Source organism: Mobula birostris, chromosome 13 (assembly GCF_030028105.1).
Source record: "Mobula birostris isolate sMobBir1 chromosome 13, sMobBir1.hap1, whole genome shotgun sequence".
NCBI lineage: Eukaryota > Metazoa > Chordata > Chondrichthyes > Myliobatiformes > Myliobatidae > Mobula > Mobula birostris.
Window position 1 is genome coordinate 71,343,199 of NC_092382.1, and position 27,789 is coordinate 71,370,987.

The following is a 27,789-nucleotide window of genomic DNA, read 5'->3' on the forward strand; positions in this document are numbered from 1 at the left end:
CTTTTACAGGTAGTGTTAATGGTAAGACTCTTGGCAGTGTGCAGGATCAGAGGGCTCTTGAGGTCCGAGTCCATAGGACGCTCAAAGCACCTGCGCAGGTTGACTCTGTGGTTAAGAAGGTGTGCGGTATATTGGCCTTCATCAATCGTGGGATTGAATTTAGGAGCCGAGAGGTAATGTTGCAGCTATATAGACCCTGGTCAGACCCCACTTGGAGTACCGTGCTCAGATCTGGTCGCCTCACTACAGGAAGGATGTGGAAGCCATAGAAAGTGTGCAGAGGAGATTTACAAGAATGTTGCCTGGATTGGGGAACATGCCTTATGAGAATAGGTTGAGTGAACTCGGCCTTTTCTCCTTGGAGCTACGGAGGATGAGAGGTGGCCTGATAGAGGTGTATAAGATTATGAGAGGCTTTGATTTTGAGGGTGAGAGATAGGTCGGTGTGGAGGGGGCTTCACTCAGTGTCTGATCCCGGGAGTGTGAGCTGGGACTGTGCGGAGGAAGCTTGATTCTCTCTGGCCCCGGGTTTGTTTGCCGGGTCTGTGCAGAGGGCCCTTCAGCCCGTGTTGATTGCTTCTGTTCCCTTCTGTTTGCGACCTTGGTGGACGCGGGTCCGATATTATACAGTATATGAGCTTCCAATCTCCTTTGTTGTTTTTGACTGTGAGAGCGAGAAAGCGCGCAGGAAGGTGGGGATCAGGATAGTGCGAGTATCTGGGTGAGAGGGAGTGGCGTGTCAGCCTGGATGGGGTTGGGGAGTGAAGAGATCCTGGGGACCAGACACCACCAGAATGACATCCCTCAGCCTGGAGCTGACACGCTGCTGTACCAGTGTGAGGAGCTCAGACCCATTATTGCAGTTCACCGGGTATGGGGGCAGCAGTAACCCCAGGTCACTGTTTCTCTTCGAATGAGACTCAAGTCCGACACCAAGGCGGGAAGCTACAGCGGTTTATTGATTTCATCATCACAAAGGTAAATTAAACAATGTGTGAGCTGCTGACGTGTGGGAATAAATAAGCAACTCCTGACTCACTCGCAGTCACACACAATTAACTGATCGGCGACAACGAGTGGCCGGTTGAATAGCCAGTCCCGTTTCTCACCGTCACTCTGCATCGAGGAACCGATGGTTATAAAATCACACTTCAGAGATCGCTGCAGATCCAGTGTCACTGCCGAGGTATGTGTCAATTTAACATCATTATATCGGCCAGACTGCCGAATGCAACGTGCTTAGCAAAGGGAGCAAAATGATTCACTCCCGGGATAATCCTGCTCCGTGACACCAGAGTCCAAGAGTGATCCCCAGCCCCCAGGCTCTTCCTGTGCGTGTAATTCTCCGGGGTGTCACGTGGGGGGGGGGGTCTCGAGCACTTACATCCGGCGGAAGCAGCGCCGCTGGACAGGAGGTAGAGCTATGTCTCTGCGGGAGCACAATGAACGACCCACAGCGCGAGCGTGGAGCCAGTTCCGTTAAAACTGTTTGGAATTACACCTGGCGCGCGGCGAGTTAAAGGTAAGGGCGGGAGTTAAAGGGGAGGGTGGGGAATCGGGCAAAATGTCCCCATCCCGCGGGCGGGGCTGTTCACACATTCAGATGTTCACAGGATCACTGTCAGTCCGGGTCTGACTCCCTGCAGAGGTCTCAGTTCCTTCCTCCCGGTCTCACTGAACCAATTCTGGTCCAGCCTGAAACAGACAGAAGAATAAAGATGAAATAAACAGATTACACAACAGTGTCAGTACCAGGGGACCGGGGCTAATGTTTCAAAAACACTCACAGACAAATATCAGCAGAAAACCCGCAGATCCACTGATAGTTTATCACTTTGAACATTAACACAAACACTCACCGGATCCGCTCCAGACTCGGGAGGTTTACTATGAGCCGGCGGAGGGCGGGGACGGATCGGTCTGTCAGCGAGTTGAATACCAGGTCCAGCTCCTTCAGTGATGGATTTGTAATGAGAGCGGAGACGAGATCCTCGACACCAGAATCTGTGAGACCGACACCCCACAGCCTGGAGATGAGAGAGAGTGAGGATGAAGGACACAGAGAGGGGCAGGAGACGGTACAAATCCCCAGTGTTTATCAGTAACACAATTACTGATCTCATTAATGTTCAGTGTCAGACACTCAGTGACTAAACACAACCTCCCACAGTCTGGTACTTACCCCAGTTTCTGTATTTTACACTCCGGATTCCTCAGAGCCGCAGACACCAGTTTCACTCCTGAATCTTTCAGTTCATTAACACTCAGGTTCAGCTCCCTCAGAGATCTGTTTGTACCAAGAGCAGAGGCGAGATCCTCAGCACCAGAATCTGTGAGACCGACACGGTACAGCCTGGAGATGAGAGAGAGTGAGGGTGAAGGACAGAGAGAGAGAGAGAGAAGATGGTACAAATCCCCAGTGTTTATCAGTAACACAATTACTGATCACATTAATATTCAGTGCCAGACACCCAGTGACTGTAAACACAATATCCCACAGTCTGGTACTTACTCCAGTTTCTGTATTTTACACTCTGATTTCCTCAGAGCCACAGACACCAGTTTCACTCCTGAATCTCCCAGTTTATTAGCACTCAGGTCCAGCTCCGTCAGTGATGGGTTTGTACTGAGAGTGGAGACGAGATCCTCGGCACCAGAACCTGTGAGACCGACAGCCCCCAGCCTGGAGATGAGAGAGAGTGTGGGTGAAGGACACAGAGAGACAGGAGATGGTACAAATTCCCAGTGTTTATCAGTAACACAATTACTGATCACATTAATGTTTAGTATCAGACACCCAGTGGCTGTAAACACAATCTCCTACGATCTGGTACTTACCCCAGTTTCTGTATTTTACACTCCGGGTTCCTCAGAACTGCAGACACCAGTTTCACTCCTGAATCTCCCAGTTCATTAGCACTCAGGTCCAGCTCCGTCAGTGATGGGTTTGTACTGAGAGTGGAGACGAGATCCTCGGCACCAGAACCTGTGAGACCGACCTCATCCAACCTGGAAATGAGAGAGGGTGAGGGTGAAGGACACAAAGAGACAGGAGACGGTACAAATCCCCAGTGTTTATCAGTAACACAATTACTGATCACATTAATGTTCAGTGTCAGACACCCAGTGACAGTAAACACAATCTCCCAGACTCTGGTACTTACTCCAGTTTCTGTATTTTACACTCCGGGTTCCTCAGAGCCGCAGACACCAGTTTCACTCCTGAATCTCCCAGGTCATTCTCACCAAGTCTAAACACAAACAGAAAAATCCATGAACAAAGTGATTCATACTGTGCGCTGAGCAAATTTCTCCTACTCGGATATTTCAGGAAACATTAAACCAGTCAGTAAATCACTGATCGGAGTTCCCATCATTGTCAATGTCCCTCACTGACCAGCTCCAGGGTATTCACCGAATGTCAGTAATGTAGTCTGTCCGTGTGACCCTGTAAACTCCACATACTCTGTCTCATTCCCTGCTGGTTAGAAAAGTGTTCCTGACCTGAGAGGGTCAGGAGGGACAGGGATGAAGGGTGGGAGAATGTACCACAGTGAGGAAGATCTGTGAATGGGGAAATGTCGGTGGGAAATGACACCACCCGAGGAAAAGTATGGAAAGATAGAACCTGCAGGATGGGGAAGAGAGATCCCACTGGAAAAGGGTAATAAGTAAGAGAAATCCCACAGGACGTAGGGGGATGGCATTTGTCACAGTTCTTCACAATCATATTTACGACAGTTTACCCAACTTCATTTACATTGAAACAACACAGTGGGACAATTTCACAGCTCAGAGTGAGAAATAAATAAAGTTACCTCAACTCCTGGCACTTGTGCAGCCCGGGTCCCAGCCGCTGGATTCCTTCACACTGAATGTGGCAGCCAGCCAGATTGAGGTGTTTTATTGTATCACAGAGTCTGATGACATGAGACAGGATCGCGCAGTCAATCGGGGTCAGTGTCATTCCACTGAATGAAAGTGTTTCCACAGATTCCAGTGCGGCCTGAGCCAATGCACGATTCTGAGACTCAAACAGGTAGTGCAATGTGTTCAGGAGGCTCCTTTTACCAGCTTCACTCCATGTGTTTCCACTCCGGCGTTTAACCTCCTCCTTCACCCAGTCAATCACCCGGCAGGTTGTTTCATGAGGAAATGGACCCAGAAACTCCTCCAGGCCCCGAGCTGTCATTGGGGAGGAGAGACCAGCAACAAAACGGAGAAATACCTCAAATCGCCAATCTGTTGAGTTGTGGGCTTTTGTGAGGAATTTCAGGATATCCCCTGGATGTGGATTCAGGAACTGTGCGACTGCAGCTACAAAGTCTTGGATGGTGAGGTGTGGGAATGTGTACACCACACACCGGGCAGAATCCTCTCTCTCCAAAAGCTCCTTCAGGAATCCGGACAGGAACTGGGAAGGCTGCAGACTGTAGTTGATCAAATCTCCATCTGTAAACACAATCTTCTTCTCGAATACTCCTCTGAGGGCCATCTGACCAACCCTGAGTAACACATCACGGGGGTTCTCAATCTCACGGCCATGGTTTTTCAGGATGTTGTAAATATAGTAGGAATATAATTGGGTTATGGTCTTGGGAACTCGCTGCGGGACCCTGACTCTTTGTGTGAAGAAGGGGCCCAGTGCCAGAGCGAGGATCCAGCAGTAGGAGGGGTTGTAGCTCATGGTGTACAGGATCTCGTTCTCCTCCACGTGTTTGAAAACAGCTGCCGCCACCGTCTGATCTTCAAAATGCCTGATGAAATATTCCTTCCGTTCATCACCAACAAATCCCAGGATTTCAGCCCAGACACTGATCTCTGCCCTTTCCAATAAATGTAACACAGCGGGACGGGTGGTCACCAGCACTGAACACCCTGGGAGCAGCTTGTGCTGGATTAAACTGTACACAATGTCCGACACCTTGCACTTGAATTCAGGATCTGTGCATGTGTCCTGAGTTTCTGTGTCTCCCTGACTGTCAGCAAAATTGATTCTGTGCTTGAATTCATCCAAACTATCGAATATAAACAACAGCCTCTTTGGGTTCTTCCAGACCTGTCTCAGGATATTCCCAAAGTAGGGATACTGATGCAGAATCAGTTCTTTCAGGTTTATTCTGCAGGTAATGGAGTTTAAATCTCGGAATTTGAAACTGAAGACAAAATGGAATTGTTTGTATATTTTCCCCGTGGCCCAGTCATAAACAATCTTTTGTACCATTGTTGTTTTCCCGATCCCTGGGACTCCGGCCACTGCTGCCGAAATCCCATATTTTTTTCCATAAAAAGAACTCTTCAATTTTTGAAGAAAACTCCTCTTGAATAACTGATCCACCCGGACTTTTTCCCGCTCTCTGCGGAGATGTTTGTCTCTCCACTCCTCGTGGTCTCTGCCTCTTGCCAGAAGCTCATGTTCCACCAGTGTCCGATCTCGAACAGTAGAAATGACCGTGAGCTCAGCGTGTCGATCAACCAGCTGGAAAATCTTCACCTTCTCCCTCATCAGGATCGTGTTCACTCTCAGTGTTTCAGTTTGTTCCTGCAGAGTCTCCATATGTTTCTGTCGAACATCTGAGGATGTACAGAAATAGGTTGTCAATCCCTGAAGAACACGGAACACCAAACATATTTTTCCAAATTAAAAAAAAACTTATTAAAGACATTGTTTGGGTGAAATTGGGAGCTCAGTGGTAGAGCGTCTGAAAATGAGTTATGGCCCGAAACATTTCTGATCTGATTCAGATTCGCTGTTATAGACACCACTCTCCCCTCTGTTCATAGTTTGCAGATTCCCTGGTGTTACAGCCAGCACCAAGTGCACACGTGATTCTGCAAAGGGGAGTGTTGTGTGGAGAGGCTGGTTTCACTGCTCAGACTCTGCTGAACTGTGCAACACCACAGGGGGTAAGTGTGGGGCGGGGGGGATTCACTTGCTCTTCCTGTTTTCACTTCTCTCACAATGGACCTGATGCTCCTGACACTCCTTTAGGTTTAAGCTGTCAGTACTGAGTCATGGAAAAGGAACACTATTCCTGTTTCCTGCTCTAGGTTGAGCCAGTCACGATAGAGCACCCTCCTCCTCCCCTCCCCCCCCCCACCCCCAGAGTACCAGTGCAGTCTCATCTACTCTGGTGATCCAATACATGAACATAGGCAGCACAGCCCCAGTGCACCTCTACGGTCCCCTTTGCTCTGGGGAGCTAGTACATGAAGTCAGGTAATACATCCCCATCACATCTTTACAGTCCCCTCTGCTCTGGGGAGCTGGTGCATAAACTCTGAGGTGTGAGACTTCCTCTGCCAGAGTTGGATGATCCAAATAGAACCGGCTGGTTTCAGCTTTGCTAGATCTCGGGATATTCGGGGCTGGGTAATGGGGATCACCAAGGTTTGCTGTGTTACAGACAGGCGCATCTGTTTATGAATCTCAGAGGCCTCTGGGTACACAGGCTGAGACCTGGAAGGTGCCAGATGTTGTGAAAAATGCAAATGGTTTCCTGTGTTCCAGCCACAGCAACAACAACCCTTCTCCCAGGTTCTGACAGTCTCTAAACAGGTAGCAAAAGACAGGTATTCAGACTCTCAGAATGAAACAGACTCTGAGATTTCCGTTACATCGCTTACCTTTCAGATGCATGGGCACTTCAGATAAACCCCGCTCTGTGTTCAGGTAGGCGAACTGGGCGTCACCTGTTCAAACAGATTAACCTGCATGAAGTCTGTTCTGTGTAATACTGTAAATTCATTAGCATTTACATCTGTAACACACAGTGTATTGTTCACCCTACCACGTTCCCGTATTTCATCCAATATTCTGCTCAGCTTCGGTAAATGGTGATGTAGTTTCACGAAGGATTCCCACATCACCCTCCAGGCCCCGGAGCCCTTCTCCATCACCAGATCCAGGAGGAGTTTGGAAGCACCCGCTCGGTTTCCCTTCCCTGCGAGCTCAGTCACGCTCTGTGATGAACAACGGGGAACATATTGAGGAGCGGAGGGATGGCTACAAATCTACCCTGAACATGGACTGACCCAGCACATTCTGCACGCCACAGATTCAGAGGAGTAACTGGAGTGTGCGTTGCGGGAGCAAGGCTTTAAAAGGTGAGCTGGGTCAGTCGGGACTACGGGCTAATTTTGCACTTGGTAAGGGCCAGTAAAAAAGTAGTTTGGTTTAAGCGGAGTGGCTATAGTTAAGAGTGGGGAGTTGAAGCGTTGTGTCAGAGAGGCTTTGGTGATGAGTTATGGAAGATTTAGAGATTTTTGATGATACAGACCAGTGGAATGCTTCTCCTACCGGATGAGATTAGGAGCTATACCCAAACTGCAGGACAGGGGTGTTTGGGTGACTGCCGGGCTGGGGTGAGAGGATAAGCAGCAGGTGCAGAAAACCTATGTGGTCCCTTACCTCAATAACAGGTATACCGTGTACTGTAGAGGGGGGTGGGGGGAAGTGGGTATGACCCAGCAGAGGAAAGCCATTGCAGCAGGTCTCCGGTACTGAGTCTAGCTTTTAGATTAGGAAGGGATGGGATGAGACTTGCTGAGCTGAAGTTATGGGAGCTCAATAGTTAGGACATCAGACAGAAGGGTCCGTGACTGAAAATGAAATTACCAGATGGTATGTTGCAAATGTCAGGGAAATCTTGGATCAAGTCCACAACATTCATAAGATGGAGGCTGAACAGACTTTGACCTCATCTGTACCAATGATTTACTAATGAAGGGTGATGAGGTCTTGGAAAGTGAGTTCGTGGATTTAGGTGCTACGTTAAAGGGCAGGATCTCAGGGTTGTGTTCTCGGGATTGCTACCCGTACCACGCACCAGAAATAGGATGATAATACAGTCTAACATGTGGCTGATGAGATGGTGCATGACAGAGGGCTTCAGATGTTTGGATAATTGGGCTCTGTTCCAAGGGAGATGATACCTGTGCATACATCGTTTTGCACCTGAACTGGAGGGGAACTGATACGCTTGCGGGAAGGGTTGTTAGCGCTGCATGGGGCGGGGCGGGGGAGTCAGGTTAAACTAGAATTGCAAGGGGATGAAGAACCAGAGCAGACAGTGCAGTGGTTGTTTGGGAAACATGTTGTTAAGCCGACAAAATCAGGACACTGGAGGATGAACATGGTGAAACTAATGTTCCAAGATGCATATTATTTCAATGCAAGCTGTATTGTAGGGAAGGCAGATGAGCTTAGAGCATGGATCAGCACATTGATTGTGGAATTCAAGGAAACACTGTTGTCTGGCCAGTGAGGTCAAGCATTGGAAACATGCTGGAAAGACAGACAGATTAATATATTCCCTATCCACTGGCAGTCCCCATCGCATGTCACATGACCAACAGTCAGCTGTCAATCATTGTTTGTATCCTAACCAGACTAAAAATGACTGTGTCAGATCATTGGCAAGACTCCTGTCAGAACGTGTATCTACCGCATAAAGGCTCAGTGTGGATGCAGCCCCGGGCTGCCTTGCTGACCCACACAGACCAGTTTGTTTACATCGGGTCTGTCAGTCTGTTGAAAAATCGACACTCAATCTATCGGTCTCCCTTTCACTTACGTGATACTCTCGTCCGGTGAAGTGATCCTCGCCAGTTAACATAAGGCCGAGACCCTCCACACCCTCTTCAATCGCCTGCTCCAGTCGCTCCATGTAGAATCTCGTCAACTGGAGCAGTTGGTGATCATCACAATTTGACAAGAAGGTGGAGATTGCGGAGTTCAGATCTGTGAACAGACATAGAACATGGAACAGTACAGCACAGGAACACACACTTTGTATCACTATGTCTGTGTCGACCATGATGTCAACTTGATCCACTACTATCTGCATGTTCATGGTCTCTATACCTCAAGTCCTTGCCTGTCCATTTGCCTATTTTATAATCTCTTAAATGATGCTCCCAGTGTAAAACCTGCATCGTAAATATCGTGGCACAATCACCCCTCCGACGCCCTCACATGAACTCATGCCTTTTGGTTAGGACTGTTGCACACTGAGTGAGAGACTTGAGTGTCCATGTAATCTGTGCCTCTGATAGTTTTAGATACTGCGCCACCAGTCTCCCCTTACATCTGATCCTCTAATTCACACAGCACTGTTCTGCACCTTCTCCGGAGTCTCCATATTCTTCTTTAATGTACAAACCAGAGCTCCACACAAACTGCAGTTATGCCCCAATCAAAGTTCCTTACAGCAACAGCATGTCTTTCCCACATTTGGGCTCAACTCTCGACTGATGCTACAGTTCGTTTTTACAATCGGTCGACATGTTTTGTTTCTTTCATAGAGATATGCACATGTACCCACAAATCGCTTTGTCCATCAATTCGCCTGCTATCTCTCTGTTCATAGTTATAAATGGTCAATATTCTACTGTGTCCTTTCACAAATGTTTCAAATATCCATAACTCCACCAAGTTCTGTATCTTCTGTAAATGTGTGAATCAGAGTCATTAGAGTTTGCCAGTCATTGATAATATCACAGACAGCAGACGTCACTGAAACTTGCAGAGCACCACTGCTCACAGACCTCCCGGCCTCACCGCCAATACCTGTTTTGTGTGGCCAAGACAATTTTGCACTTCTCCAAGCACCTGATGTGCATAATCATTTGAGGGATATTTTGAAAGTTTCACTAACATCTTTGTATGCAAAATTCACTGTCCTCCCTTCATCAGTCCTCCTCCTAAGTGTCAGTCAACTGTACAAAACATGACCTTGCGTGCTGACCCCATACAAGTAGCACGGTTCCCTGGGAAGTTTCTCTACAAGTTCACCGACTGATGTTTTATTGGAATTCCTCCATGGCTCTTCGGAATCTAAGGAATAATACTGACTATTCCAGTGATGGTGGAGCGAAAGTTGTTTCCTAAAAGTTTGAGTATGTGTCTTCACTCCTGTGCGTCCTCATTGATGGAAGCGAGAAGAAGGGTTGTCATAGGTGATAGGGGTCTATACAGGACGGATAGGGTCTTTTTTTTAAGGTATTGTCTTTTGAAAGTGACCTTGATGCTGGGTAGGACAGTGTGCATGATGTTTCTGACTGAGTGTGCAAAGTTATCCCCGATCCTATACAGTGGTCCTTCATACCAGATATTGATGCGACTAGTCAGAAAGGCTCTTCACAGTACATCTGTAGAAATTTGAGAGCAACTTTCCCTCCGTTTGTTTTAAACAGCTGTATTGACTGACCATTGCTCTGAGCAGAGAATGTTCACACGGCCTGAAAACTGGGCATCCTCAAATGCCTTTTAGTAGTACGAATACTGTATATATCAATGTTGAAAATTAAAAAAAAACATACTTGTGAGTTTACTTATTAATTTAAGTTTACAATGGTAAAAGTAAATTATTTTTTTATAAAACGGCATCATCGTTCAGCAGCCGACCGTGCCAGAGACCCTGGCACAGCAGATTCCACCTTGTACCCCTGAACAACAAGAGATTGTGAAGGAATTAGTAATGACCATAAAGGAATCACTAGATTCTAGCATGGTTCTGGAGGACTAAAAAGTTGCAAACATCACTTCACACTTAAAAAATGGAGAAAAGCAGAATAAAGGAAAATTTAAGTCAGTTAGCCTGACTTCCGTGCTTGGGAAGATGTTGGGAGTCGATTCTTAGGGGTGAGGTCTCAGGGTACACGGAGGCACGATATAAAATGGGTCAAAGTCATCAAAGTTTTCTAAAGCGAAAATCTTGCCTGAACAAACTGATGGAATTCTTAGAGGAAATAATAAGCAGGATAGGCAAAGAAGAATTGGTGAATGCCGTGATTTTCAGAAGGCAAGGTGCCGTGCAGGAAGCTGCTTAACAAGTTGAGCCCACAGTGTTAAATGAATTATACAGTACTAGCATGGAGAGAAGACTGGTTGATCGTGAATAAATGGGAGCTTCTCTAGCTGGCTGCCAGAGACTAGTGATGTCCCGCATGGGTCAGTGTTGGGAACACTTGTTTTTACATTATATATCAATGCTTTCGAATAGGGAATTGATGGCTTTATGGCCAAATTTGCAAATATAGGGGGACGAGGAATACTATATAAGAAGCATGGAGGCTGCAGATGGGGAAACTCTGGAGAGCTGAGAATGGTTATACACTTTTTTAAGAAGGAAGAAAAGCATGGAGTATTTTCTAAAAGGCAAAAATTACGAAAATATGCGGTGCAAATGGACTTGGAAATCGTCATGCAGGGTTCCCTAAAGTTGCAGATTGGGTCGGCCGTGAGGAAGGAAATACATTGTCAGCAATCAGGTCAAGAGGACTAAAATGTATAGGCAAGGATGCGATGAGGATTATCTATAAGGCACTGGTGCGGACTCAGTTGGAGTTTCATCAACAGTTTTATTACCCGTCTCAGAAACGATGTGCTGATATTGAAGATGACATGAGAATGACACTGTGAATAAAATTGTTATCATACCAGGATGGCTCTGGGCCAGTACTCATGGGAGCTTAGTAAAATGAGGGGTGAAGACCTATTATAGAGGAATATGGAAAGGGTATTTTCAATAGTGGTTGTCCAGGTCTAGAGGGCACAGCCTCGGAATAGAGGCAAGTCAATTTAGAACGGATATGGAGAGGAATTTCTTTAGACAAGGGGTTGTTAATCGGATGAATTTATTGTCACAGGCACTTGTGAAGGCCAGGCCAGTAAGTATATTTAAAGCAGATTGTGATGGATTCTTCATTAGTCAGGGAGAAAGCAGGATTTGGGAGGGAAAATGGATCAGCCAGGATCAAGTGACGGAGAAGCCCCGACAGGGTGATTGCCCAAATTCTGCGCTGATCTCTTATGGTCTCATCCAGCCCTCAGTATACAGGTCTTATAAGTCCTGTATGCACTCCTCCATTTCCCTTGACCATGCTTGCCTGGTCCTCACCACTTGCACTGTACTGTTTTGCCTGTGCCCATACACTGGGAGTAGATTTACAGCCAGATTCAATGAACTATCCAAGGTGGATGAGAACTTCATGACCTTCATGAGAACTGACTTTCCTTGGCCAGTCCTTTGAAAGAGTTTCGGCTCAAAACGCAGAGTTCTATTCATTTCAATGGATGCTGCCTGACCAGCTGCATTTCTCCAGCTTTTTGAGTGTGACTGTTGTTCTGAATTTCCAGCATCAGAATATTGTTTGTGTTTATTCATGCATTAAAGCATTATAACAGACCGTATATCTGTAAGCATGGTTTATCTGCAATGAGCTCTTTCGTGGGTCATTTGCCATTGGAAGTATTTTCTAACTTGGCCACAGAAAACAGACTACCCGAAGCTCTCCACATCGCCACTGTGCAACTATGAAAATCCACAGGAAAGGGACCTTCAAAAATACAGACTGTATTCATATCGCTTGATCCCAGAACTCTTGAAAATACTCCAATCATCTGGTGCCAGATTTACGAAATGAGATTTGGGATTGTCTTCCACATCAGGGCTTGTATGGTGAAGAAACAGACGGGCTATTCCTTGGACTGTTACCTGAAGAACAACAGCTATACTCTTGTCTGTGTTTCACTCACATTCATCTGATTCAGGATCTCCTGCTACTTTCACTCAGGTGAAGCTTTGCATGGTGAGCGGAGTCATTCGACTATTATAGGTGTCAGTTCCTGAGCTTGAACCAATGGATTGATTCATTACTCAAAGATACTTTATCAATGGGATCAATGAGGACACTTCTGTGAGCATTGTTTGCACCTGTATACACTTCTTCATCTGAACTATTTTGTACCAATGGGACAGAAGTTTAATTATAAAGATCCTAGTGATCATACCTGTAGCCATTCCGATTCTGACCGACGACTGTTGATGGTCACTTGCCGCCTTCTTGTCTAATCTTCGGTCCTGGTACAGCAAACCCTCACTTGCTGGTGATGCTATGAATTACACAACAAGCAGAGAGTGACAGTACACTTATTTTGCAAATATGACAACATCTCTTGCATTATTGCAGTAGTTGGCTTAGGGTGCCAGCATTCCCCAATAATATCAACTTCCACACCACGTTCCTATGCCTGTCCAGTGCCTTCTGGTACATCCTACTGATAGTCATGGAGCGATGGAGCCGATACAGACACTCCAACCTAAGGAGACCACGTCGAACACAGTGAGGACCGTTATGGTCCCAATTTCCTGTGATGGGTCAATATCCCTCCAAGTCCCTTCACTCCATCTGCCCATCTGCACTGCATCTTAAATGATACTATTGTGTCTGCCTCATCCACATCCCCTGGTAGCTCACTCCACATAATCACGTGCCTTGCATGAAAACGTTGCTTTTCATGCCCATTTTAAACTTTTCCCCATATCCTTAATCTGTTACCCTAGTTGTGGTCTCACCTGAAATCGGGAAAAGATTTAATGTTGACCTTATCTCTGTCTCTCATATTTTTAAGCATGTATCTAAAGTTTCTATTCATTTCCTGGTCTTCCAAGAAGTAAAGACCCAGCCTGGTTATCCTCTTCCTGTAACTCAGGCCTTTAGTCTTAGCAACATCATCGTAAATCTTCTCTACACTCTTTCCAGTTTAACCACAACTTTTCCGTAAATGTATTCCAAGCGCAGCTTCACAAAACTCAACTGCACAAGATGTCCTAGACTCTCTTCTCAATCCTGACCACTGAATGCCAGTAAGCCAAACATCTTTCTCTGTACCCTGTACTGCTAGGGCCCTCTGTTCCCTTACGCTACCTTATGCCCTACAACACACATCATCGGTACTACATTGCTTCATTTTCCAAAACTTCCAATAAGTATTTTTAATTCAATCTTTTTTTCTGTTCTCTGCCTATTTCCCAAACTGAGCAACATTCCCTGCAATCTATGATAATGTTCACTATTAGTAGCATTCCTAATTTTGTTTCAACTGTAAACCTACTGTTAAGGACACATGATATTACAGGAATGTTACTGGCATATTTAGAGCATTGGTTGATTGGTAGAAGGGAGTGAATGGGAATAAAGGGATCCTTTTTCTAGTGGGCTCCCTGTGAGTAGTGGTGTTCTGCACGGAGTCAATATTGGCACCACTTCTTTTTATGCTGTATATCAATGATTTAGATGATGGAGTAGATGGCTTTGTTGCCAAGTTTGCAGATGGTACAAAGAGTAGTGGAGGGGGAGGTGGCGTTAAGGAAGCATGTAGGATGCAGAAGGGCTTAGACAGATTACCAGAATGGGAGAATAGGCAAGACAGCGGCAAATAAAATACAATGTTGGAAATGCAAGATCATGCGCTTTGGTAGTAGATATAAACGAGGAGAAAATCCAAAAATCTGAGATGCAAAGGAACTTCTTGTCATCGTGCAGAACAACCTGAAGGCTAACTTAAAGGTACAGTCATTGGTGAGGAAACCAAATGCAATGTTAGCATTCGTTTGAAGAGGTCTAGGATACAAGAGCAGGGATATGATGCTGAGACATTAAAAGGCACTGGTAAGACCTCACCTTGAGTATGAATACAGTTTTGGACTCCTCCTGTAAAATATGTGCTGACATTGGAAAGGGTTCAGAGGAGGTTCACAAGAATGATGCTGGGAATGAAAAGGTTATCAGGGTTTGTTAGCTCTGGGTTTTTACTCGCTGTAATTTAGAAGAATGAGGGGGGATCTCATCGAAACCTTTCAAATGCTGAAAGGCCCAGACAGAGTCGATGTGGAAGGAATGATGGAGGGAGTCTCCGACAATGGTGTGGAGTCTCAGACAAGAGAGCACAGACTCTAGATAGAGGGGTGTCCACTTCAAACAAAAGCGCAGAGTAATTTATTTAACTGGAGTAAATTTGTGGAATTTGATACCACTGGAGGCAGGGTCCTGGTAGGTTCCTGATTGAACAATGCATCAGTGCTTACTGAGAGAAGGCGAGAAGGCTGGGGAGTGGCTCTGAAGATGGAAAGGAAAGGATTAGCCATGATTGAATTGGGGAGCAGACTCGACGGGCCAAATGGCTAAATTCTGTTCCTATGCCTAATGGTCTTATGGTCTTTGCTATGTGGCACCCTATTCTGAGGAGAAGCCTTCAACCACCACGTTTTGCTTCATTCCTTCAAGCTAATTTCAAATACCCCTAACGAGCTCCCTCTGGACTTCATAGGGCCTAATCTTCTGGACAAATCTGCCATGATGCCCCTTGTCAAAGACTTTGCTGAAGTCCAATGACCCATATTCCCAGCGTACCCTCATTCATACTTTTACTTAGCTTTTCCAACACAACTTTCCATGCACTACACCATGCTGATTCCTTATCAGACTGTCGATCCAAATCTTGGTAGATCCTGTCCATCAGAACATCATCCAGTGACTCTCCACCTCTGACTGTCTGTCTGACTGTTCTGTCCTGGCTGCACTTCTCTAACTACAAAGTGAAATTAGACCCCTGCCAGCTACGGAGAATCTCCGGAGTCTAACGGTGAAGCAATTATCTTCATAGGGGCTTCTGCTGGTTCTTCTCTACCGTCAAATTGTAGGAAAGCTTATGTTGGCTGAATTCACAAATTTTACATGTCTTCTGTCTGAAATTACTTGCAGTACGCAACAGCAGGGTGCTCCTGAAAGTTCACCGAGAGAATACTCAGGGAAACGAAGAAATATTATTCTACAGGTCAATACTGCAGTATCAAATTACTTTCTGCTTTACGGGACCACACCAATCCGATTTTCCAGGGAACTGTCAGGAGTTCCACATGATCATGCTGGTAAGTTAAGAATGTCTGTGCTCGCAATCACAAGTCCAGAGGCAATAACTTGATTTAATGAAACCCCATAACACCTTACAGCATGGTCTGGTGCTGGGGTCTGGCAGCAGAGTCAGTCCACGTACCAACAGCTCAAGTCAGTAAACATCTCCATCCAGGCAGTGGGAAAACACACCAAAGCGCAATATACTTACACTCCACCCAGTATCATTCCTTCACCTGATCCCTGACACAGGCCTGCTCTGAATCACATTCAACCTCACTTAAAACATGAGTGTCCCCAAAACAGGTTAATTTTAAACAATACAATACGTTGGGCGTAGGAACAGATGACAACAGAAATTGCAATGTTCTATCATATTGAAATCATGTATTGCATCTTACATTCAGACAAAGCAAATTTAACCTTAGAAAATCTGAAATTCCAAGTAAAGGTTAACATTTGAAGAATGTAAATAGCTTTCATGTACGTAAATGTTTCAACCAGAGAACAGAGAACATTACAGGACAGTACTACTACATCTCTGGTAGTTTGAGATGATTATGATGTAACACAGTCAGACAAGGTAACAATAGAACTGACTAAAACCTTCTTAGAGGATGCAAGACATTGAAATGAGGAAACACAGGAGACGTCAGTGGCTTTGAAGAGCTGGCCTGCTAACAGCACATTATCGAATCTGCAGTGATAACAGGAGAATTGACAAGAGGCGTCACTGTACCTCTGGGCATATTCAGCCTCACTCCAACTATTTCATATCCTCCTTTGTTCAGATATACGTCATGTCTAAAGGACAAGAGTTTGAGTAAATGAGACTCACCAAACTCTGTCCTGGCTGAATCAATTGAAACTCCGAGTCAGAAGGGGTCTCTCCAGTTGATGCTCTCAGTCCTCGGCCTGGTTCGCTTGTTGCTGTTCCCTCATCTGCAGTTATGGTTTGCTTCCCGTTGTGCGCTTTTCTTCACTGCAGGGATCACTTTATTCAGAGAGATATTGAAGCACATTAATAATACAAAGGTGAAAAAAAAACAGTTCTGTTCAAAATTTCCAAAAACAAAACTCAAGACTTATACAGTGAATGGTAGGGGCCTGCGATGTGTGACAAAGCAAACTGACATGGGAATACAGATCCATAATTCCTTGAAAGAGTCGTAAAGAGAGTTTTAGGCATCTTGGCCTTAATAAATCAGGGTATTGAGAAGAGGAATTGGAATGTTAATACTAAAGTTGTAAAAAATACTGTGAATCGAAATTTGCAGAATGTTGATGGTATTTCAGGAAATGAGTTTCAGGGGTAAGTTTAACAGACTAGAAATTGATTTCCTGGAGCATAGGAGAATACAGAGCGGTCCTAGCAGGGATTCACAATCTTTCCAATGCCATGGAACTCACGTTGGAGACACCTGCTGGAGATATACAAAATATTGATGTTATAAATAGGGTGAATGCAGGTTGGGTGAGGTCATGAATTTAGGGTGAAAATTGAAATATTTAAGGGGAATCTGAGGGGGAAGCACTTCACTCAGACGGTGGTGTGAAACATGAACCAGCTCCCAGTACAACGGGTAGATGCAGCTTTAATTGCAACATTTAAGTTTGTTTGGGTACACGGATGAGAGAGGTATGGAGGGCTATGGTTTGAGTGTAGGTAGATGGGGCCAGAACAGCGTGAAGTAGATGGGCTGAAATCCCTGTTGGGGTCAATGCATCTGAATTGAATGTTCCACAAATCCTTTCTCCAGGAATGTACCAAAAATGTCAAATACAAGAAATACTGAACAGATAAAGAACGCCTGCAGAGAGAGGAAGAGAGTTTATTTTCTCAGGTCCAACACCCTGAATCGAATGGCTTCGAAATATTTCTGATTTTATTTAAGTTCTCTAGCAACTTGAGTGTTTCTTTAATTTCCACCTGCTCACAGACAGGCGACAGTGAGTGGAAATTTCCAAACCGTGACATTACTGAACCCGAGCTGGATAACCAACAATCCAAACACTGATCTGCTCTTTCCAGGTACTCAGTACTCTTGCATATTGAGATTATCTCTCAGGTCTCTAAAATCTCCCCACTTTTCTGCATATGGGCCCTTCAGCTTTCAACTCCTCAGCCTTGGGAAATAAGACCAAGGGTGTTACAGACTTCGCAAGGTAAATGTAACGTTGACTGTACCAGTGGCAGCACCTTCCCTGGCATTCTAAACCACGCCTTGAGTCATGTAACACAAACCAGCAATGAAAGCTACTGCCCACAGGTAAGCAGCAACTGCCTGTAACAACAGCAGACAAGAGAAGGACTCCACAGAGATTCAACCCCTGTTAGGACAGAAAACATACTAGACCAAGTACTCAGGCCGCTGATGTCTTGACGTGCATCTTAACAAGGAGAGCTTCATGGGCATTCGGACATTCCAGAGGCCCAGTCAGCGGAGGGAGCAGAGCACTGTGAATTAAATAAGAGTACAGAAAGGACAAGAGCCATTGTTGGGAGCAGACCAGCAGTGAGACAAGGATCATCATGCTTTGGCCCAAGAGGCTTGATGAGAAGAGACTGAGGCCAAAGAAACAGGTCAGAAAGATTTTCCTTTCATTATTGCTGATTTGGTCTTGGTTGCCCATTGTATAGTTCAGGCAGGATGGCTGATATGGCTGCGGAATGCTCCTGTAGGACATGGGAATTCATGGAACCTAATGGCCTCCCTAATGACCTCATCTGTGGGAGGTGCAGCCAACTCCAGCTCCTGAAGGACAGAATTAAGGAGCTGGAGCTGGATGAACTAAAGATCATGCGGGAAGCAGAGCAACCGATAGATATGACATTTAAGCAGGCGGTTACACACAGAGTGCAGAATTCGGAGAGTAGATGGGTGAACACCGTGAGAGGTAAAGGGAGAAGGAAGTAAGTATAGGGTCACCCTGTGGACATTCCCCTCAGCAACCTTGCCCCTGCTAAGTGGGATGACCTATCTGGGCAAGGCAGCAGCAGCCAGACCAATAACCCTGTGGTCAGCTCTGAGCCTCAGAAGGGCAGGGTGTAGTCTGGGGGAGCAATCGTCATAGGGGACTCGATATTTAGGGGAACAGATAAGAGATTATGTGGCAGTATAGGGGCGCCAGGATAGTGTGTTGCCTCCCAAGTGCTAGGGTCCAAGATGTCTCTGAGCGGTTGCAGAATATCCTTGCAGCGGATGGTGAGCCAGCCGGAGCTCATGGTGACTGTTGAAGCCAATGACATAGACAGGAGAGTAGTAGAGACCCTGCGCAGGAAGTTTAGGGAGTTAGGAAGGAGGCTAAAGAGCAGGACCTCCAAGGTAGTAAACTCCAGATTAGAACATAGAATAGTACAGCACAGTACAGGCCCTTTGGCCCACAATGTTGTGCCGACCCTCAAACCCTGCCTCCCATATAAACTCCCACCTTAAATTCCTCGATATACCTGTCTAGTAGTCTCTTAAACTTCACTAGTGTATCTGCCTCCACCACTGACTCAGGCAGTGCATTCCACGCACCAACCACTCACTGAGTAAAAAACCTTCCTCTAATATCCCCCTTGAACTTCCCACCCCTTACCTTAAAGCCACGTCCTCTTGTATTGAGCAGTGGTGCCCTGGGGAAGAGGCGCTGGCTATCCACTCTATCTATTCCTCTTATTATCTTGTACACCTCTATCACGTCTCCTTTCATCCTCCTTCTCTCCAGAGTAAAGCCCTAGCTCCCTTAATCTCTGATCATAATGCATACTCTCTAAACCAGACAGCATCCTGGTAAATCTCCTCTGTACCATTTCCAATGTTTCCACATCCTTCCTATAGTGAGGCGACCAGAACTGGACACAATACTCCAAGTGAGGCCTAACCAGAGTTTTATAGAGCTGCAGTATTACATCGCGACTCTTAAACTCTATCCCTCGACTTATGAAAGCTAACACTCCATAAGCTTTCTTAACTACCCTATCCACCTGTGAGGCAACTTTCAGGGATCTGTGGACATGTACCCCTAGATCACTCTGCTCCTCCACACTTCCAAGTATCCTGCCATTTACTCTGTACTCTGCCTTGGAGTTTGTCGTTCCAAAGAGTACCACCTCACACTTCTCCGGGTTGAACTCCATCTGCCACTTCTCAGCCCATTTTTGTATCTTATCAATGTGTCTCTGTAATCTGCGACAATCCTCTACACTATCCACAACACCACCAACCTTTGTGTCGTCTGCAAATTTGCCAACCCACCCTTCTACCCCCACATCCAGGTCGTTAATAAAAATCACGAAAAGTAGAGGTCACAGAACAGATCCTTGTGGGACACCACTAGTCACAATCCTCCAATCTGAATGTACTCCCTCCAGCACCACCCTCTGCCTTCTGCAGGCAAGCCAATTCTGAATCCACCTGGCCAAACTTCTCCGGATCCCATGCCTCCTGACTATCTGAATAAGCCTACTGTGTGGAACCTAGTCAAATACCTTAGTAAAATCCATGTGGATCACATCCACTGCACGACTCCCGGTGCCATGAGCGAGAGTAGGTCAGATCAGGAAGACAGCGAAGATGACTGGGTGGCCGAGGAGATCGTGCAGGGGGCATGGTTTCAGTTTCTTGGATCATTAGAACCTTTACTGGGAGGTAGTGACCTGTACAAGTGGGACGGGTTGCACCTGAACGGGAGGGTAACTAATATCCTGGGAGGAAGTGATAAAGTTGAACGAAATGGGGGATTCTGAGATTCCTGTCAACAATGGATTAAGTACTGACTATGTCTGTGACTGCAGTGAGGTTGAATAATGTCTCACAGCTGCTTTCTTTGGGGCGAGATAAGGGTTAAAGTTCACCCAGATCCACATAAGATGTCTTCTGTCTTTTCACACCTTTTGATTTTGACAAAAGGCGGTACTTGATGGATATCAGACAGAACATTCCTTTCTTAATTAAAGCATAAATTTGACGGATGTTTTTATCTTTGTAGTTAAGTTGTACCTCCAAGAAACCAGGTAGGACATTCCTTTCTCTAATTAAGGTGGTTGGAGTGTCTATGAAACTGACTGTTCTTTTCTATCAACAGTCCATTAACTTGACTGGGGTGCTTATCAAACTGATTGTTCTTTTGTATCGGAGGCCTTATAACTTGTAACAATTCTGACATCAGGCAGTGAACTTGTAGAACCGCTGGGGAGATGAGAACTTTCTCTCCCTGATGTCGGGTCGAAGTTCACTCACCGGCTGAGCTTGAAGACATAAACGGGTGAAAAGATAAGTAACGATCTTTTTGAACTGTCATTATTTTTATCCAGCAAACTTACGTTTACAGGAGGTTTGCTCCTGCTATTGGGGATGGTTTAAACTAGACTTGCGGGGGCTGGAAACACACGTGAAGAGACAGAGGACGGGGCGGTTGGTGCACAAGTAGAGACAGCTTGTAGGGAGTTTGTGAGGAAGGATAGGCAGATGACAGAACAAAATGTACTCAGGCTGATAGTTTGAGATGTAAGCAACACACATAAAAGTTGCTGGTGAACGCAGCATCTCTAGGAAGAGGAGCGGTCGACGTTTCAGGCCGAGACCCTTCGTCAGGACTAACTGAAGGAAGAGTGAGTAAGGGATTTGAAAGTTGGAGGGGGAGGGGGAGATCTAAAATGATAGGAGAAGACAGGAGGGGGAGGGATGGAGCCAAGAGCTGGACAGGTGATAGGCAAAAGGGATACGAGAGGATCATGGGACAGGAGGTCCGGGAAGAAAGACAAGGGGGGGGGGGGACCCAGAGGATGGGCAAGGGGTATATTCAGAGGGACAGAGGGAGAAAAAGGAGAGTGAGACAAAGAATGTGTGTATAAAAATAAGTAACAGATGGGGTCCGAGGGGGAAGTGGGGCATTAGCGGAAGTTAGAGAAGTCGATGTTCATGCCATCAGGTTGGAGGCTACCCAGACGGAATATAAGGTGTTGTTCCTCCAACCTGAGTGTGGCTTCACCTTTACAGTAAAGGAGGCCGTGGATAGACATGTCAGAATGGGAATGGGATGTGGAATTAAAATGTGTGGCCACTGGGAGATCCTGCTTTCTCTGGCGGACAGAGCGTAGGTGTTCAGCAAAGTGGTCTCCCAGTCTGCGTCGGGTCTCGCCAATATATAAAAGGCCACATCGGGAGCACCGGACGCAGTATATCACCCCGGCTGACTCACAGGTGAAGTGTTGCCTCACCTGGAAGGACTGTTTGGGGCCCTGAATGGTGGTAATTATTCAGGAGTTATTCAGAAATTAGGAGAGCTAGAAGAGGCCATGAGAAGGCCTTGCCGAGTAGGATTAAGAAAACACCCAAGGCATTCTAGAAGTATGTGAAGAGCATGAGGATGAGCCATGTGAAAATAGGACCAATCAGGTGAGATTGTGGAAACATGTTCATGGAGTTGAAGGAAGTAGCGGAGGTAGTTAATGACTACCTTGCTTCAGTATTCACCAGTGAAAAGGACCTTGGGATTTGTGGGGATGACTTAGAGCAGACTGAAACGTTTGCGTGTAGAGACATTAAGAAAGGATGTGCTGGAGCTTTTTAAAAGGTATTAAGCTAGACAAGATGCTGGAGCTGGACGAGGTATGACCCAGGTTACTGTGGGAAATGAGGGAGAAGATTGCTGAGTCTCTGCATCATCAAGTCATCAATAGGGACAGGAGAAGTACCAGAGGACTGGATGTTTGCAAATGTTGTTCCCTTGTTCAAGAAAGGGAGTAGAAATATCTGAGGAAATTATCGACCAGTGAGTGGACAAATTGTTGGAGACGATCCTGAAGCAGGATTTATGAGCATTTCGTGACATAATCTGATTAGGGATAGTCAGCATGGTTTTGTCAAGGCCTGACTGAATTCTATGAAGATGTAAAAAAACACATTGATGAAGGTAGAGCAGTAGATGTAGTATATATGGATTTCAGTAAAGCATTTGATAAGATTCCCTATACAAGGCTCATTCTGAAAGGAAGGAGACATGGGATACAAAAGGCCTGACTTTGTGGATCCAGGATTGGCTTGCCCACAGAAGGCAAAGGGTGGTTGTAGATGGTTTGTATTCTTCATGCAGGACGGTGCCCAGTGGTGTTCTGCAGGGATCTATTCTGGGATCACTCCTCTTTGTGATTTTTATAAATGTCCTGAATGTGGAAGTAGAAGTAAGTTTGTACCTTCTCAGGGTTAGTAAGTTTACTGATGACAGAACAGTTGGGAGTGTTGTGGATAGCCTGGAGTGTTGTGAGAGGTTACAGCGGGACAACGATAGGGTGCAGAACTAGTCTGAGAAGTAGCAGATGGACCTCAACCCAGATAGTGAGAGTAGTTCATTTTGGTAGGTCCAATTTAAAGACAGAATATTATATTATTGGTAAGATTCTTGGCAGTGTGGAGGATCAGCAAGATCTTGGGGTCCATGTTTAATGGGCACTCAAAGCTGCTGTGCAGGTTGACAGTGTTAAGAAGGCGTATGGTGTGATGGCCTTCATCAACCGTGGGATTGAGTTCAAGAGCAGTGAGGTAATGTTAAAGATATTTAAGACCTTAGTGAGACTCCACTTGGAATATTGCATTCAATTCTGGTCACCTCACTAGAGCAAGGATGTGGATACTATAGAGAGAGTGCAGAAGAGATTTACAAAGGATGTTGCCTACGTTGTAGAGCATGTCTTTTGGGATTATGTTAAGTGAACTTTGTCCTTTCTCCTTGCAGTGATAGAGGATGAGAAGTGACCTGTTAAGAGGTGTATAGGATGATGAGAGGCATTGATCATGTACATAGTCAGAGTCTGTTTCACAGGGGTGAAATGGCTAACATGAGGGGGACACAGTGTTAGGTGCTTGGAAATCGGTACAAGGGGTAAGAGGTAAGCTTTTCCACACAGAGAGCAGTGGGTGCGTGGAACGCACTGCCAGGGACAGTGGTAGAGGCAGATACCAATAGGGTATTTTAAGATACTCTTTGATCCGTTCATGCTCAGAAAAATACAAGGCTATGCGGTCAGGAATTTGTAGGCACTTTCTAGAATAGGTTACAGGGTTAGCACAACGTTGTGGGCTGAATGGTCTTTAATGTGTTGTAGATTTCTATGTTGTATCTTCTAATGCCGTCATCCAGGCTGCTGTCCCCACATGGTTCCAATCAGCCACCATAATCCCTGTACCAAAGAACTCTACACCTTAGAATGAAATGACGACCATCTAGAAGTCTGGCACCAATCATGATGAGGTTTCAACAGTGATTATGGCATGTAACAAAAACCTCAAATCCTTGCTTACTGGTCATTCACCATTATGTTTACTGAACGAATCGCTCTACAACAGATGCTATGGCATATGACACTCAACTTGGCCTGACACACCTAGAAAACTAATGTTAAATGTTGTTTCTGGATTTCAGTTCAGCATTCAGCACAGACCTTGGTGAACAAATTCCCACGCCTCCTTCTAGACACACCACTGTACCAGGGGATACTGGACTTCCTCACCAACAGTCCTTAGACAGCCAGGATATACAACCGCTCTTCCTTCCCCATCATCCTCTACATAGGCTGAGCTGATCCAGTTGCTGTACACCCTCATGGATGACTGCATGGACAAACACCTGTGTGATCACGTTGTCATTTTCGCCGAAGACAATGCAGTGGCGGGATACATCACAAATATCAATGAGATGGCATACAGAGAGAAGACCTGTTTCCAGGCAAATAGCCCCTTCCTCAATGTCAGCAAGATAAAGGAGATGGTCATCGACTTCAGGAGAACTCACATCTCTCATACACATCTTTACATCGGCAGCAGAACTGTGGAAACTAAGTAGTTTCATACTCCTGGGCATGCATAGCTTACAAAACCACTCATGCTCCCAGGACACATTTAACAGAATTAGGAAAACTCACCAACTTTATGAGGAGGCTGAAGAGAGCTGGACAGTGTATGAACTGTATGTACTTTCGTCCTTCTGCAGATGTGCAGAGGAAAGCATCCTAACCTGCTGGATCACTACATGGTTTAGAAACTGCACTGTGGCGGACAGGAAGCTTTCACAAAGTGTAGTGACACTGCCCAATGCATCACCAGCACACCCGCCATCAAGGACATATATACATGATTAGAGACACGATTAAAGCCCTACCTTCTACCCTTTACACTTGCTGTCCACTTTCAGTAAACTGTACACTTGACTCCCAGGTGGATCTGTTCCTCAACATTTGGCACCCTCCTATTCACTACACAAGTGCTACCATGGTCTGTCTGTCCAAAATGCACCATTTCACACTTGTGCAAGTTGAGAACTATTTGCCATTTCTCAGCCCATCTCCATAACTGAAGAAGATGTTTTTAAATCTCATTGTTGCAATATCAAGCAGACTCCTGAATTTAATATTAAACTTTGTACATTCAAATACAAATCAACGGCATGAATAATGAATTACAGAGGTCTCAATACTGACACACATATCCCACTCATCACAGGCCTCCGTTTCCTAAATCCTCCTTCAGTCATTACCCTTTTGTTTCCTGTCATGAAGCCTCAGTAATCTCCTCAATGAATTCGACAGGTTCGTCAGGCAGGATTTTCCTTGAAGTAAACCACATGGACTTTGTGCTATCTTGTCCTGTGTCCCCAAGTACTCCATCATCTCCTCCTTAACAATTGCATCTAACATCTTCACAACCACTGAGTTCAGGCTAACTGGTCTATAATTTCCTTTCTGCTGCCTTCTTATGCTGTTTGGGGCTTCAGCTTGCCTCTAGCAGCTAAACGGATCACATTTGATCACTATCTTATCGCTGTGTGGGATCTTGCCCTGCACAGTTGGCTTTCATGTTTCCCACAGTGTAGCAGGAACAGAATTTAAAATTATAAAGTAGAAAATGCTGGAAACGCAGTACACCAGGCTACGTCTATGAAAGGACAAATGATGGCAGACCCAGTTTCAGAAGTGGGACTGCCCAAGATACTGCCGATCTGCTGAATGTTTCCAATATTTTCTCCCTTCTTTAAATTTCTTACAACTGTACTCCCCCCCCACACTTCAATTTAATGCACAGATAGTAACTGACTGCAAAATGTCAGCAACACACTCCACCCCCACCAGTTTGTAAGTTCATTCTGACCCTGGTGTAACTCATTCCATGCAGTCAATGCTCACAGCATCCTTTCCTCCCGCTTTCATTCTGTTACATTTGGTCCCGAGGCCACTGTCTCCACGCTGAGCGGCAGTGACCACAGCGCGATAAAAAAGTGCAACAATTGCTGCAGCTCTGACGAGCTGTTACTCTGGAAACAGAGGATGTGGCTCACAAAAATAACCGAGAAAGGAAACAACAAATTCACCGTATGCTACAAGTCTCATTATGACAAAGGTTAACACTGCAACCATTTTGTAACGGTGAAACTAAAATTGTAATGGCTGCTTCGTACCCTGCTAAATGCTGTGCTCAATTAAACCTCTGGTAGCTCCAGCTATCAAAAACCTATTCCTGGAAAACTCTGAGGTGCAAAACAACAGTTCACAATGAAGGCAAAGGTTAGAGGAAAGATTGCTGAAATATATCATTGAGACGATGGGATACAGTCTGAACAAAGACTGTATAAGATGGGTAGGGAAAGACCAGATAGAACCAGGTGGGAAAAGGGATCAAGGACAATCTCTGATGGTCCTCCAGCAATACATAGATTCTGAATTAATACTACATACTAGTAGATAACAGATTGTAAATTAACAAAGCTAGAACAAACATTAAGAATTTTGGTATATGCCCTTTTCCACTCAACAAGCTTTACAAACGCACCACAGAAAGTATCCATCCAGATATACTTCACGTCTTCTTCCAAGAAACCCAGATAAATGAACAAGACTTAATTCTCACATTAATAGGGCAATATATCGGGAAACATTGTTAGCATTTCGGCGAGTCGTAGCCATGAAAAAAAAAAGATGGAAATAAACTTCCCAGTCCCCCGAGAGTACGTGAGAGATCTGGATCTCACTGTCCTGTCTGAACGGGGAAAGATGAAACTACTCATACACGTGGAGCTGCGTTCCGAGGCTGCGATTACTCTGTTTAACCCTCGTGTCTGCAAGAATACAACAGGCCGAACGGTCGCTTCCAGTGTGTTGGAAATATGTAAAACAATTATCGACCCCAGGCATCGATCTAGGTGAAGTTTGGATCTGTTACCGGGCCGAGTGACGGAGGCAAAGTTTCCCAGGTAAAACTCAACGGAAAGGGTTAGTCCCAGAATCGCCACCTCATCCTGTTCCTAGGACCAAAGTAACAAGGACTGAGGGGCAGCTCATCTCAGGCGGTTCGGTGTGAATGTCCCACAACCGGGACCGACCCCGGCAGGTTATATCCTGGAAGCGGGACGAGGCCTCCAGTTCGGGGGAAGTTAACGGAACTCACCGCCCAACATCAGGTCATTCCTCGGGTTCGGCCTCAGTACTCACCGAAGGGAAATTGTCGGTCTCGTCCTTCGCTCAGGACCGGCCTCAATACTCACCGATGATCTCTTTGCCCCGCAGACAGCGATCCGTCCCCCGACTCTCCGCCGCCGATCCGATTCAACAAACAATCGAAAGAAAACCACCGCCCATCCGGCGACTGCGAGTATTTGAAAAGTGATCGCGTCTCAGAACGGGGGCGGGGCCTCGGAAGCAAAACCCGCAAATGCTACAGAAACACGAGGAATTCCGCAGATGCTGGAAATTCAAGCAGCACACATCAAAGTTGCTGGTGAACGCAGCAGGCCAAGCAGCATCTCTTGGAAGATTTAATCTCTTACTAGCTTTTCGTTCAGTTAGTCCTGACGAAGGGTCTCGGCCCGAAACGTCGACTGAACCTCTTCCTAGAGCTGCTGTCTAGCCTGCTGCGTTCACCAGCAACTTTGAGATGCTACAGATCTGCGTTCAAATGGGAGCGAGGAATTGGATCACGTGACGGGTGGAGGGTCTCCCACCTGAATCGATGACCCTGTTCTTCGCCCCTCACACGCTGCCCGACTCACCTGCGGTATTTTCCACATCATTTCATCTTTACACGAGCTAACATTTTAATATTTGCTCCGTATCTT

At 45.8% G+C, this 27,789-nt stretch overlaps 1 protein-coding gene across 4 annotated transcripts; it reads right to left on the reverse strand.

Moving 5' to 3' along the window:
• Window positions 1-158: 158 nt before the first annotated feature.
• LOC140206966 (NACHT, LRR and PYD domains-containing protein 3-like) lies at window positions 159-27,492 on the reverse strand. Of its 4 annotated transcripts, none has more exons than XM_072275263.1 (13): window positions 27,220-27,492; window positions 16,538-16,693; window positions 12,797-12,898; window positions 8,577-8,743; window positions 6,792-6,963; window positions 6,628-6,693; window positions 3,819-5,574; window positions 3,165-3,251; window positions 2,839-3,009; window positions 2,513-2,683; window positions 2,183-2,353; window positions 1,860-2,027; window positions 159-1,695 (listed from the first exon to the last, which is right to left on the reverse strand). In XM_072275263.1, exons 3-13 carry the CDS (start codon window positions 12,804-12,806, stop codon window positions 1,608-1,610), a joined length of 3,027 nt encoding a protein of 1,008 aa, XP_072131364.1. In that variant the 5' UTR covers window positions 12,807-12,898; window positions 16,538-16,693; window positions 27,220-27,492; the 3' UTR covers window positions 159-1,607. The 4 variants fall into 4 exon arrangements, with proteins under 4 accessions (XP_072131364.1, XP_072131365.1, XP_072131363.1 ...); XM_072275264.1 differs by having other exon boundaries at window positions 27,167-27,492; XM_072275262.1 differs by lacking the exons at window positions 12,797-12,898; window positions 16,538-16,693; window positions 27,220-27,492 and having other exon boundaries at window positions 8,577-10,305.
• Between the last annotated feature and the right edge of the window lie 297 nt (window positions 27,493-27,789).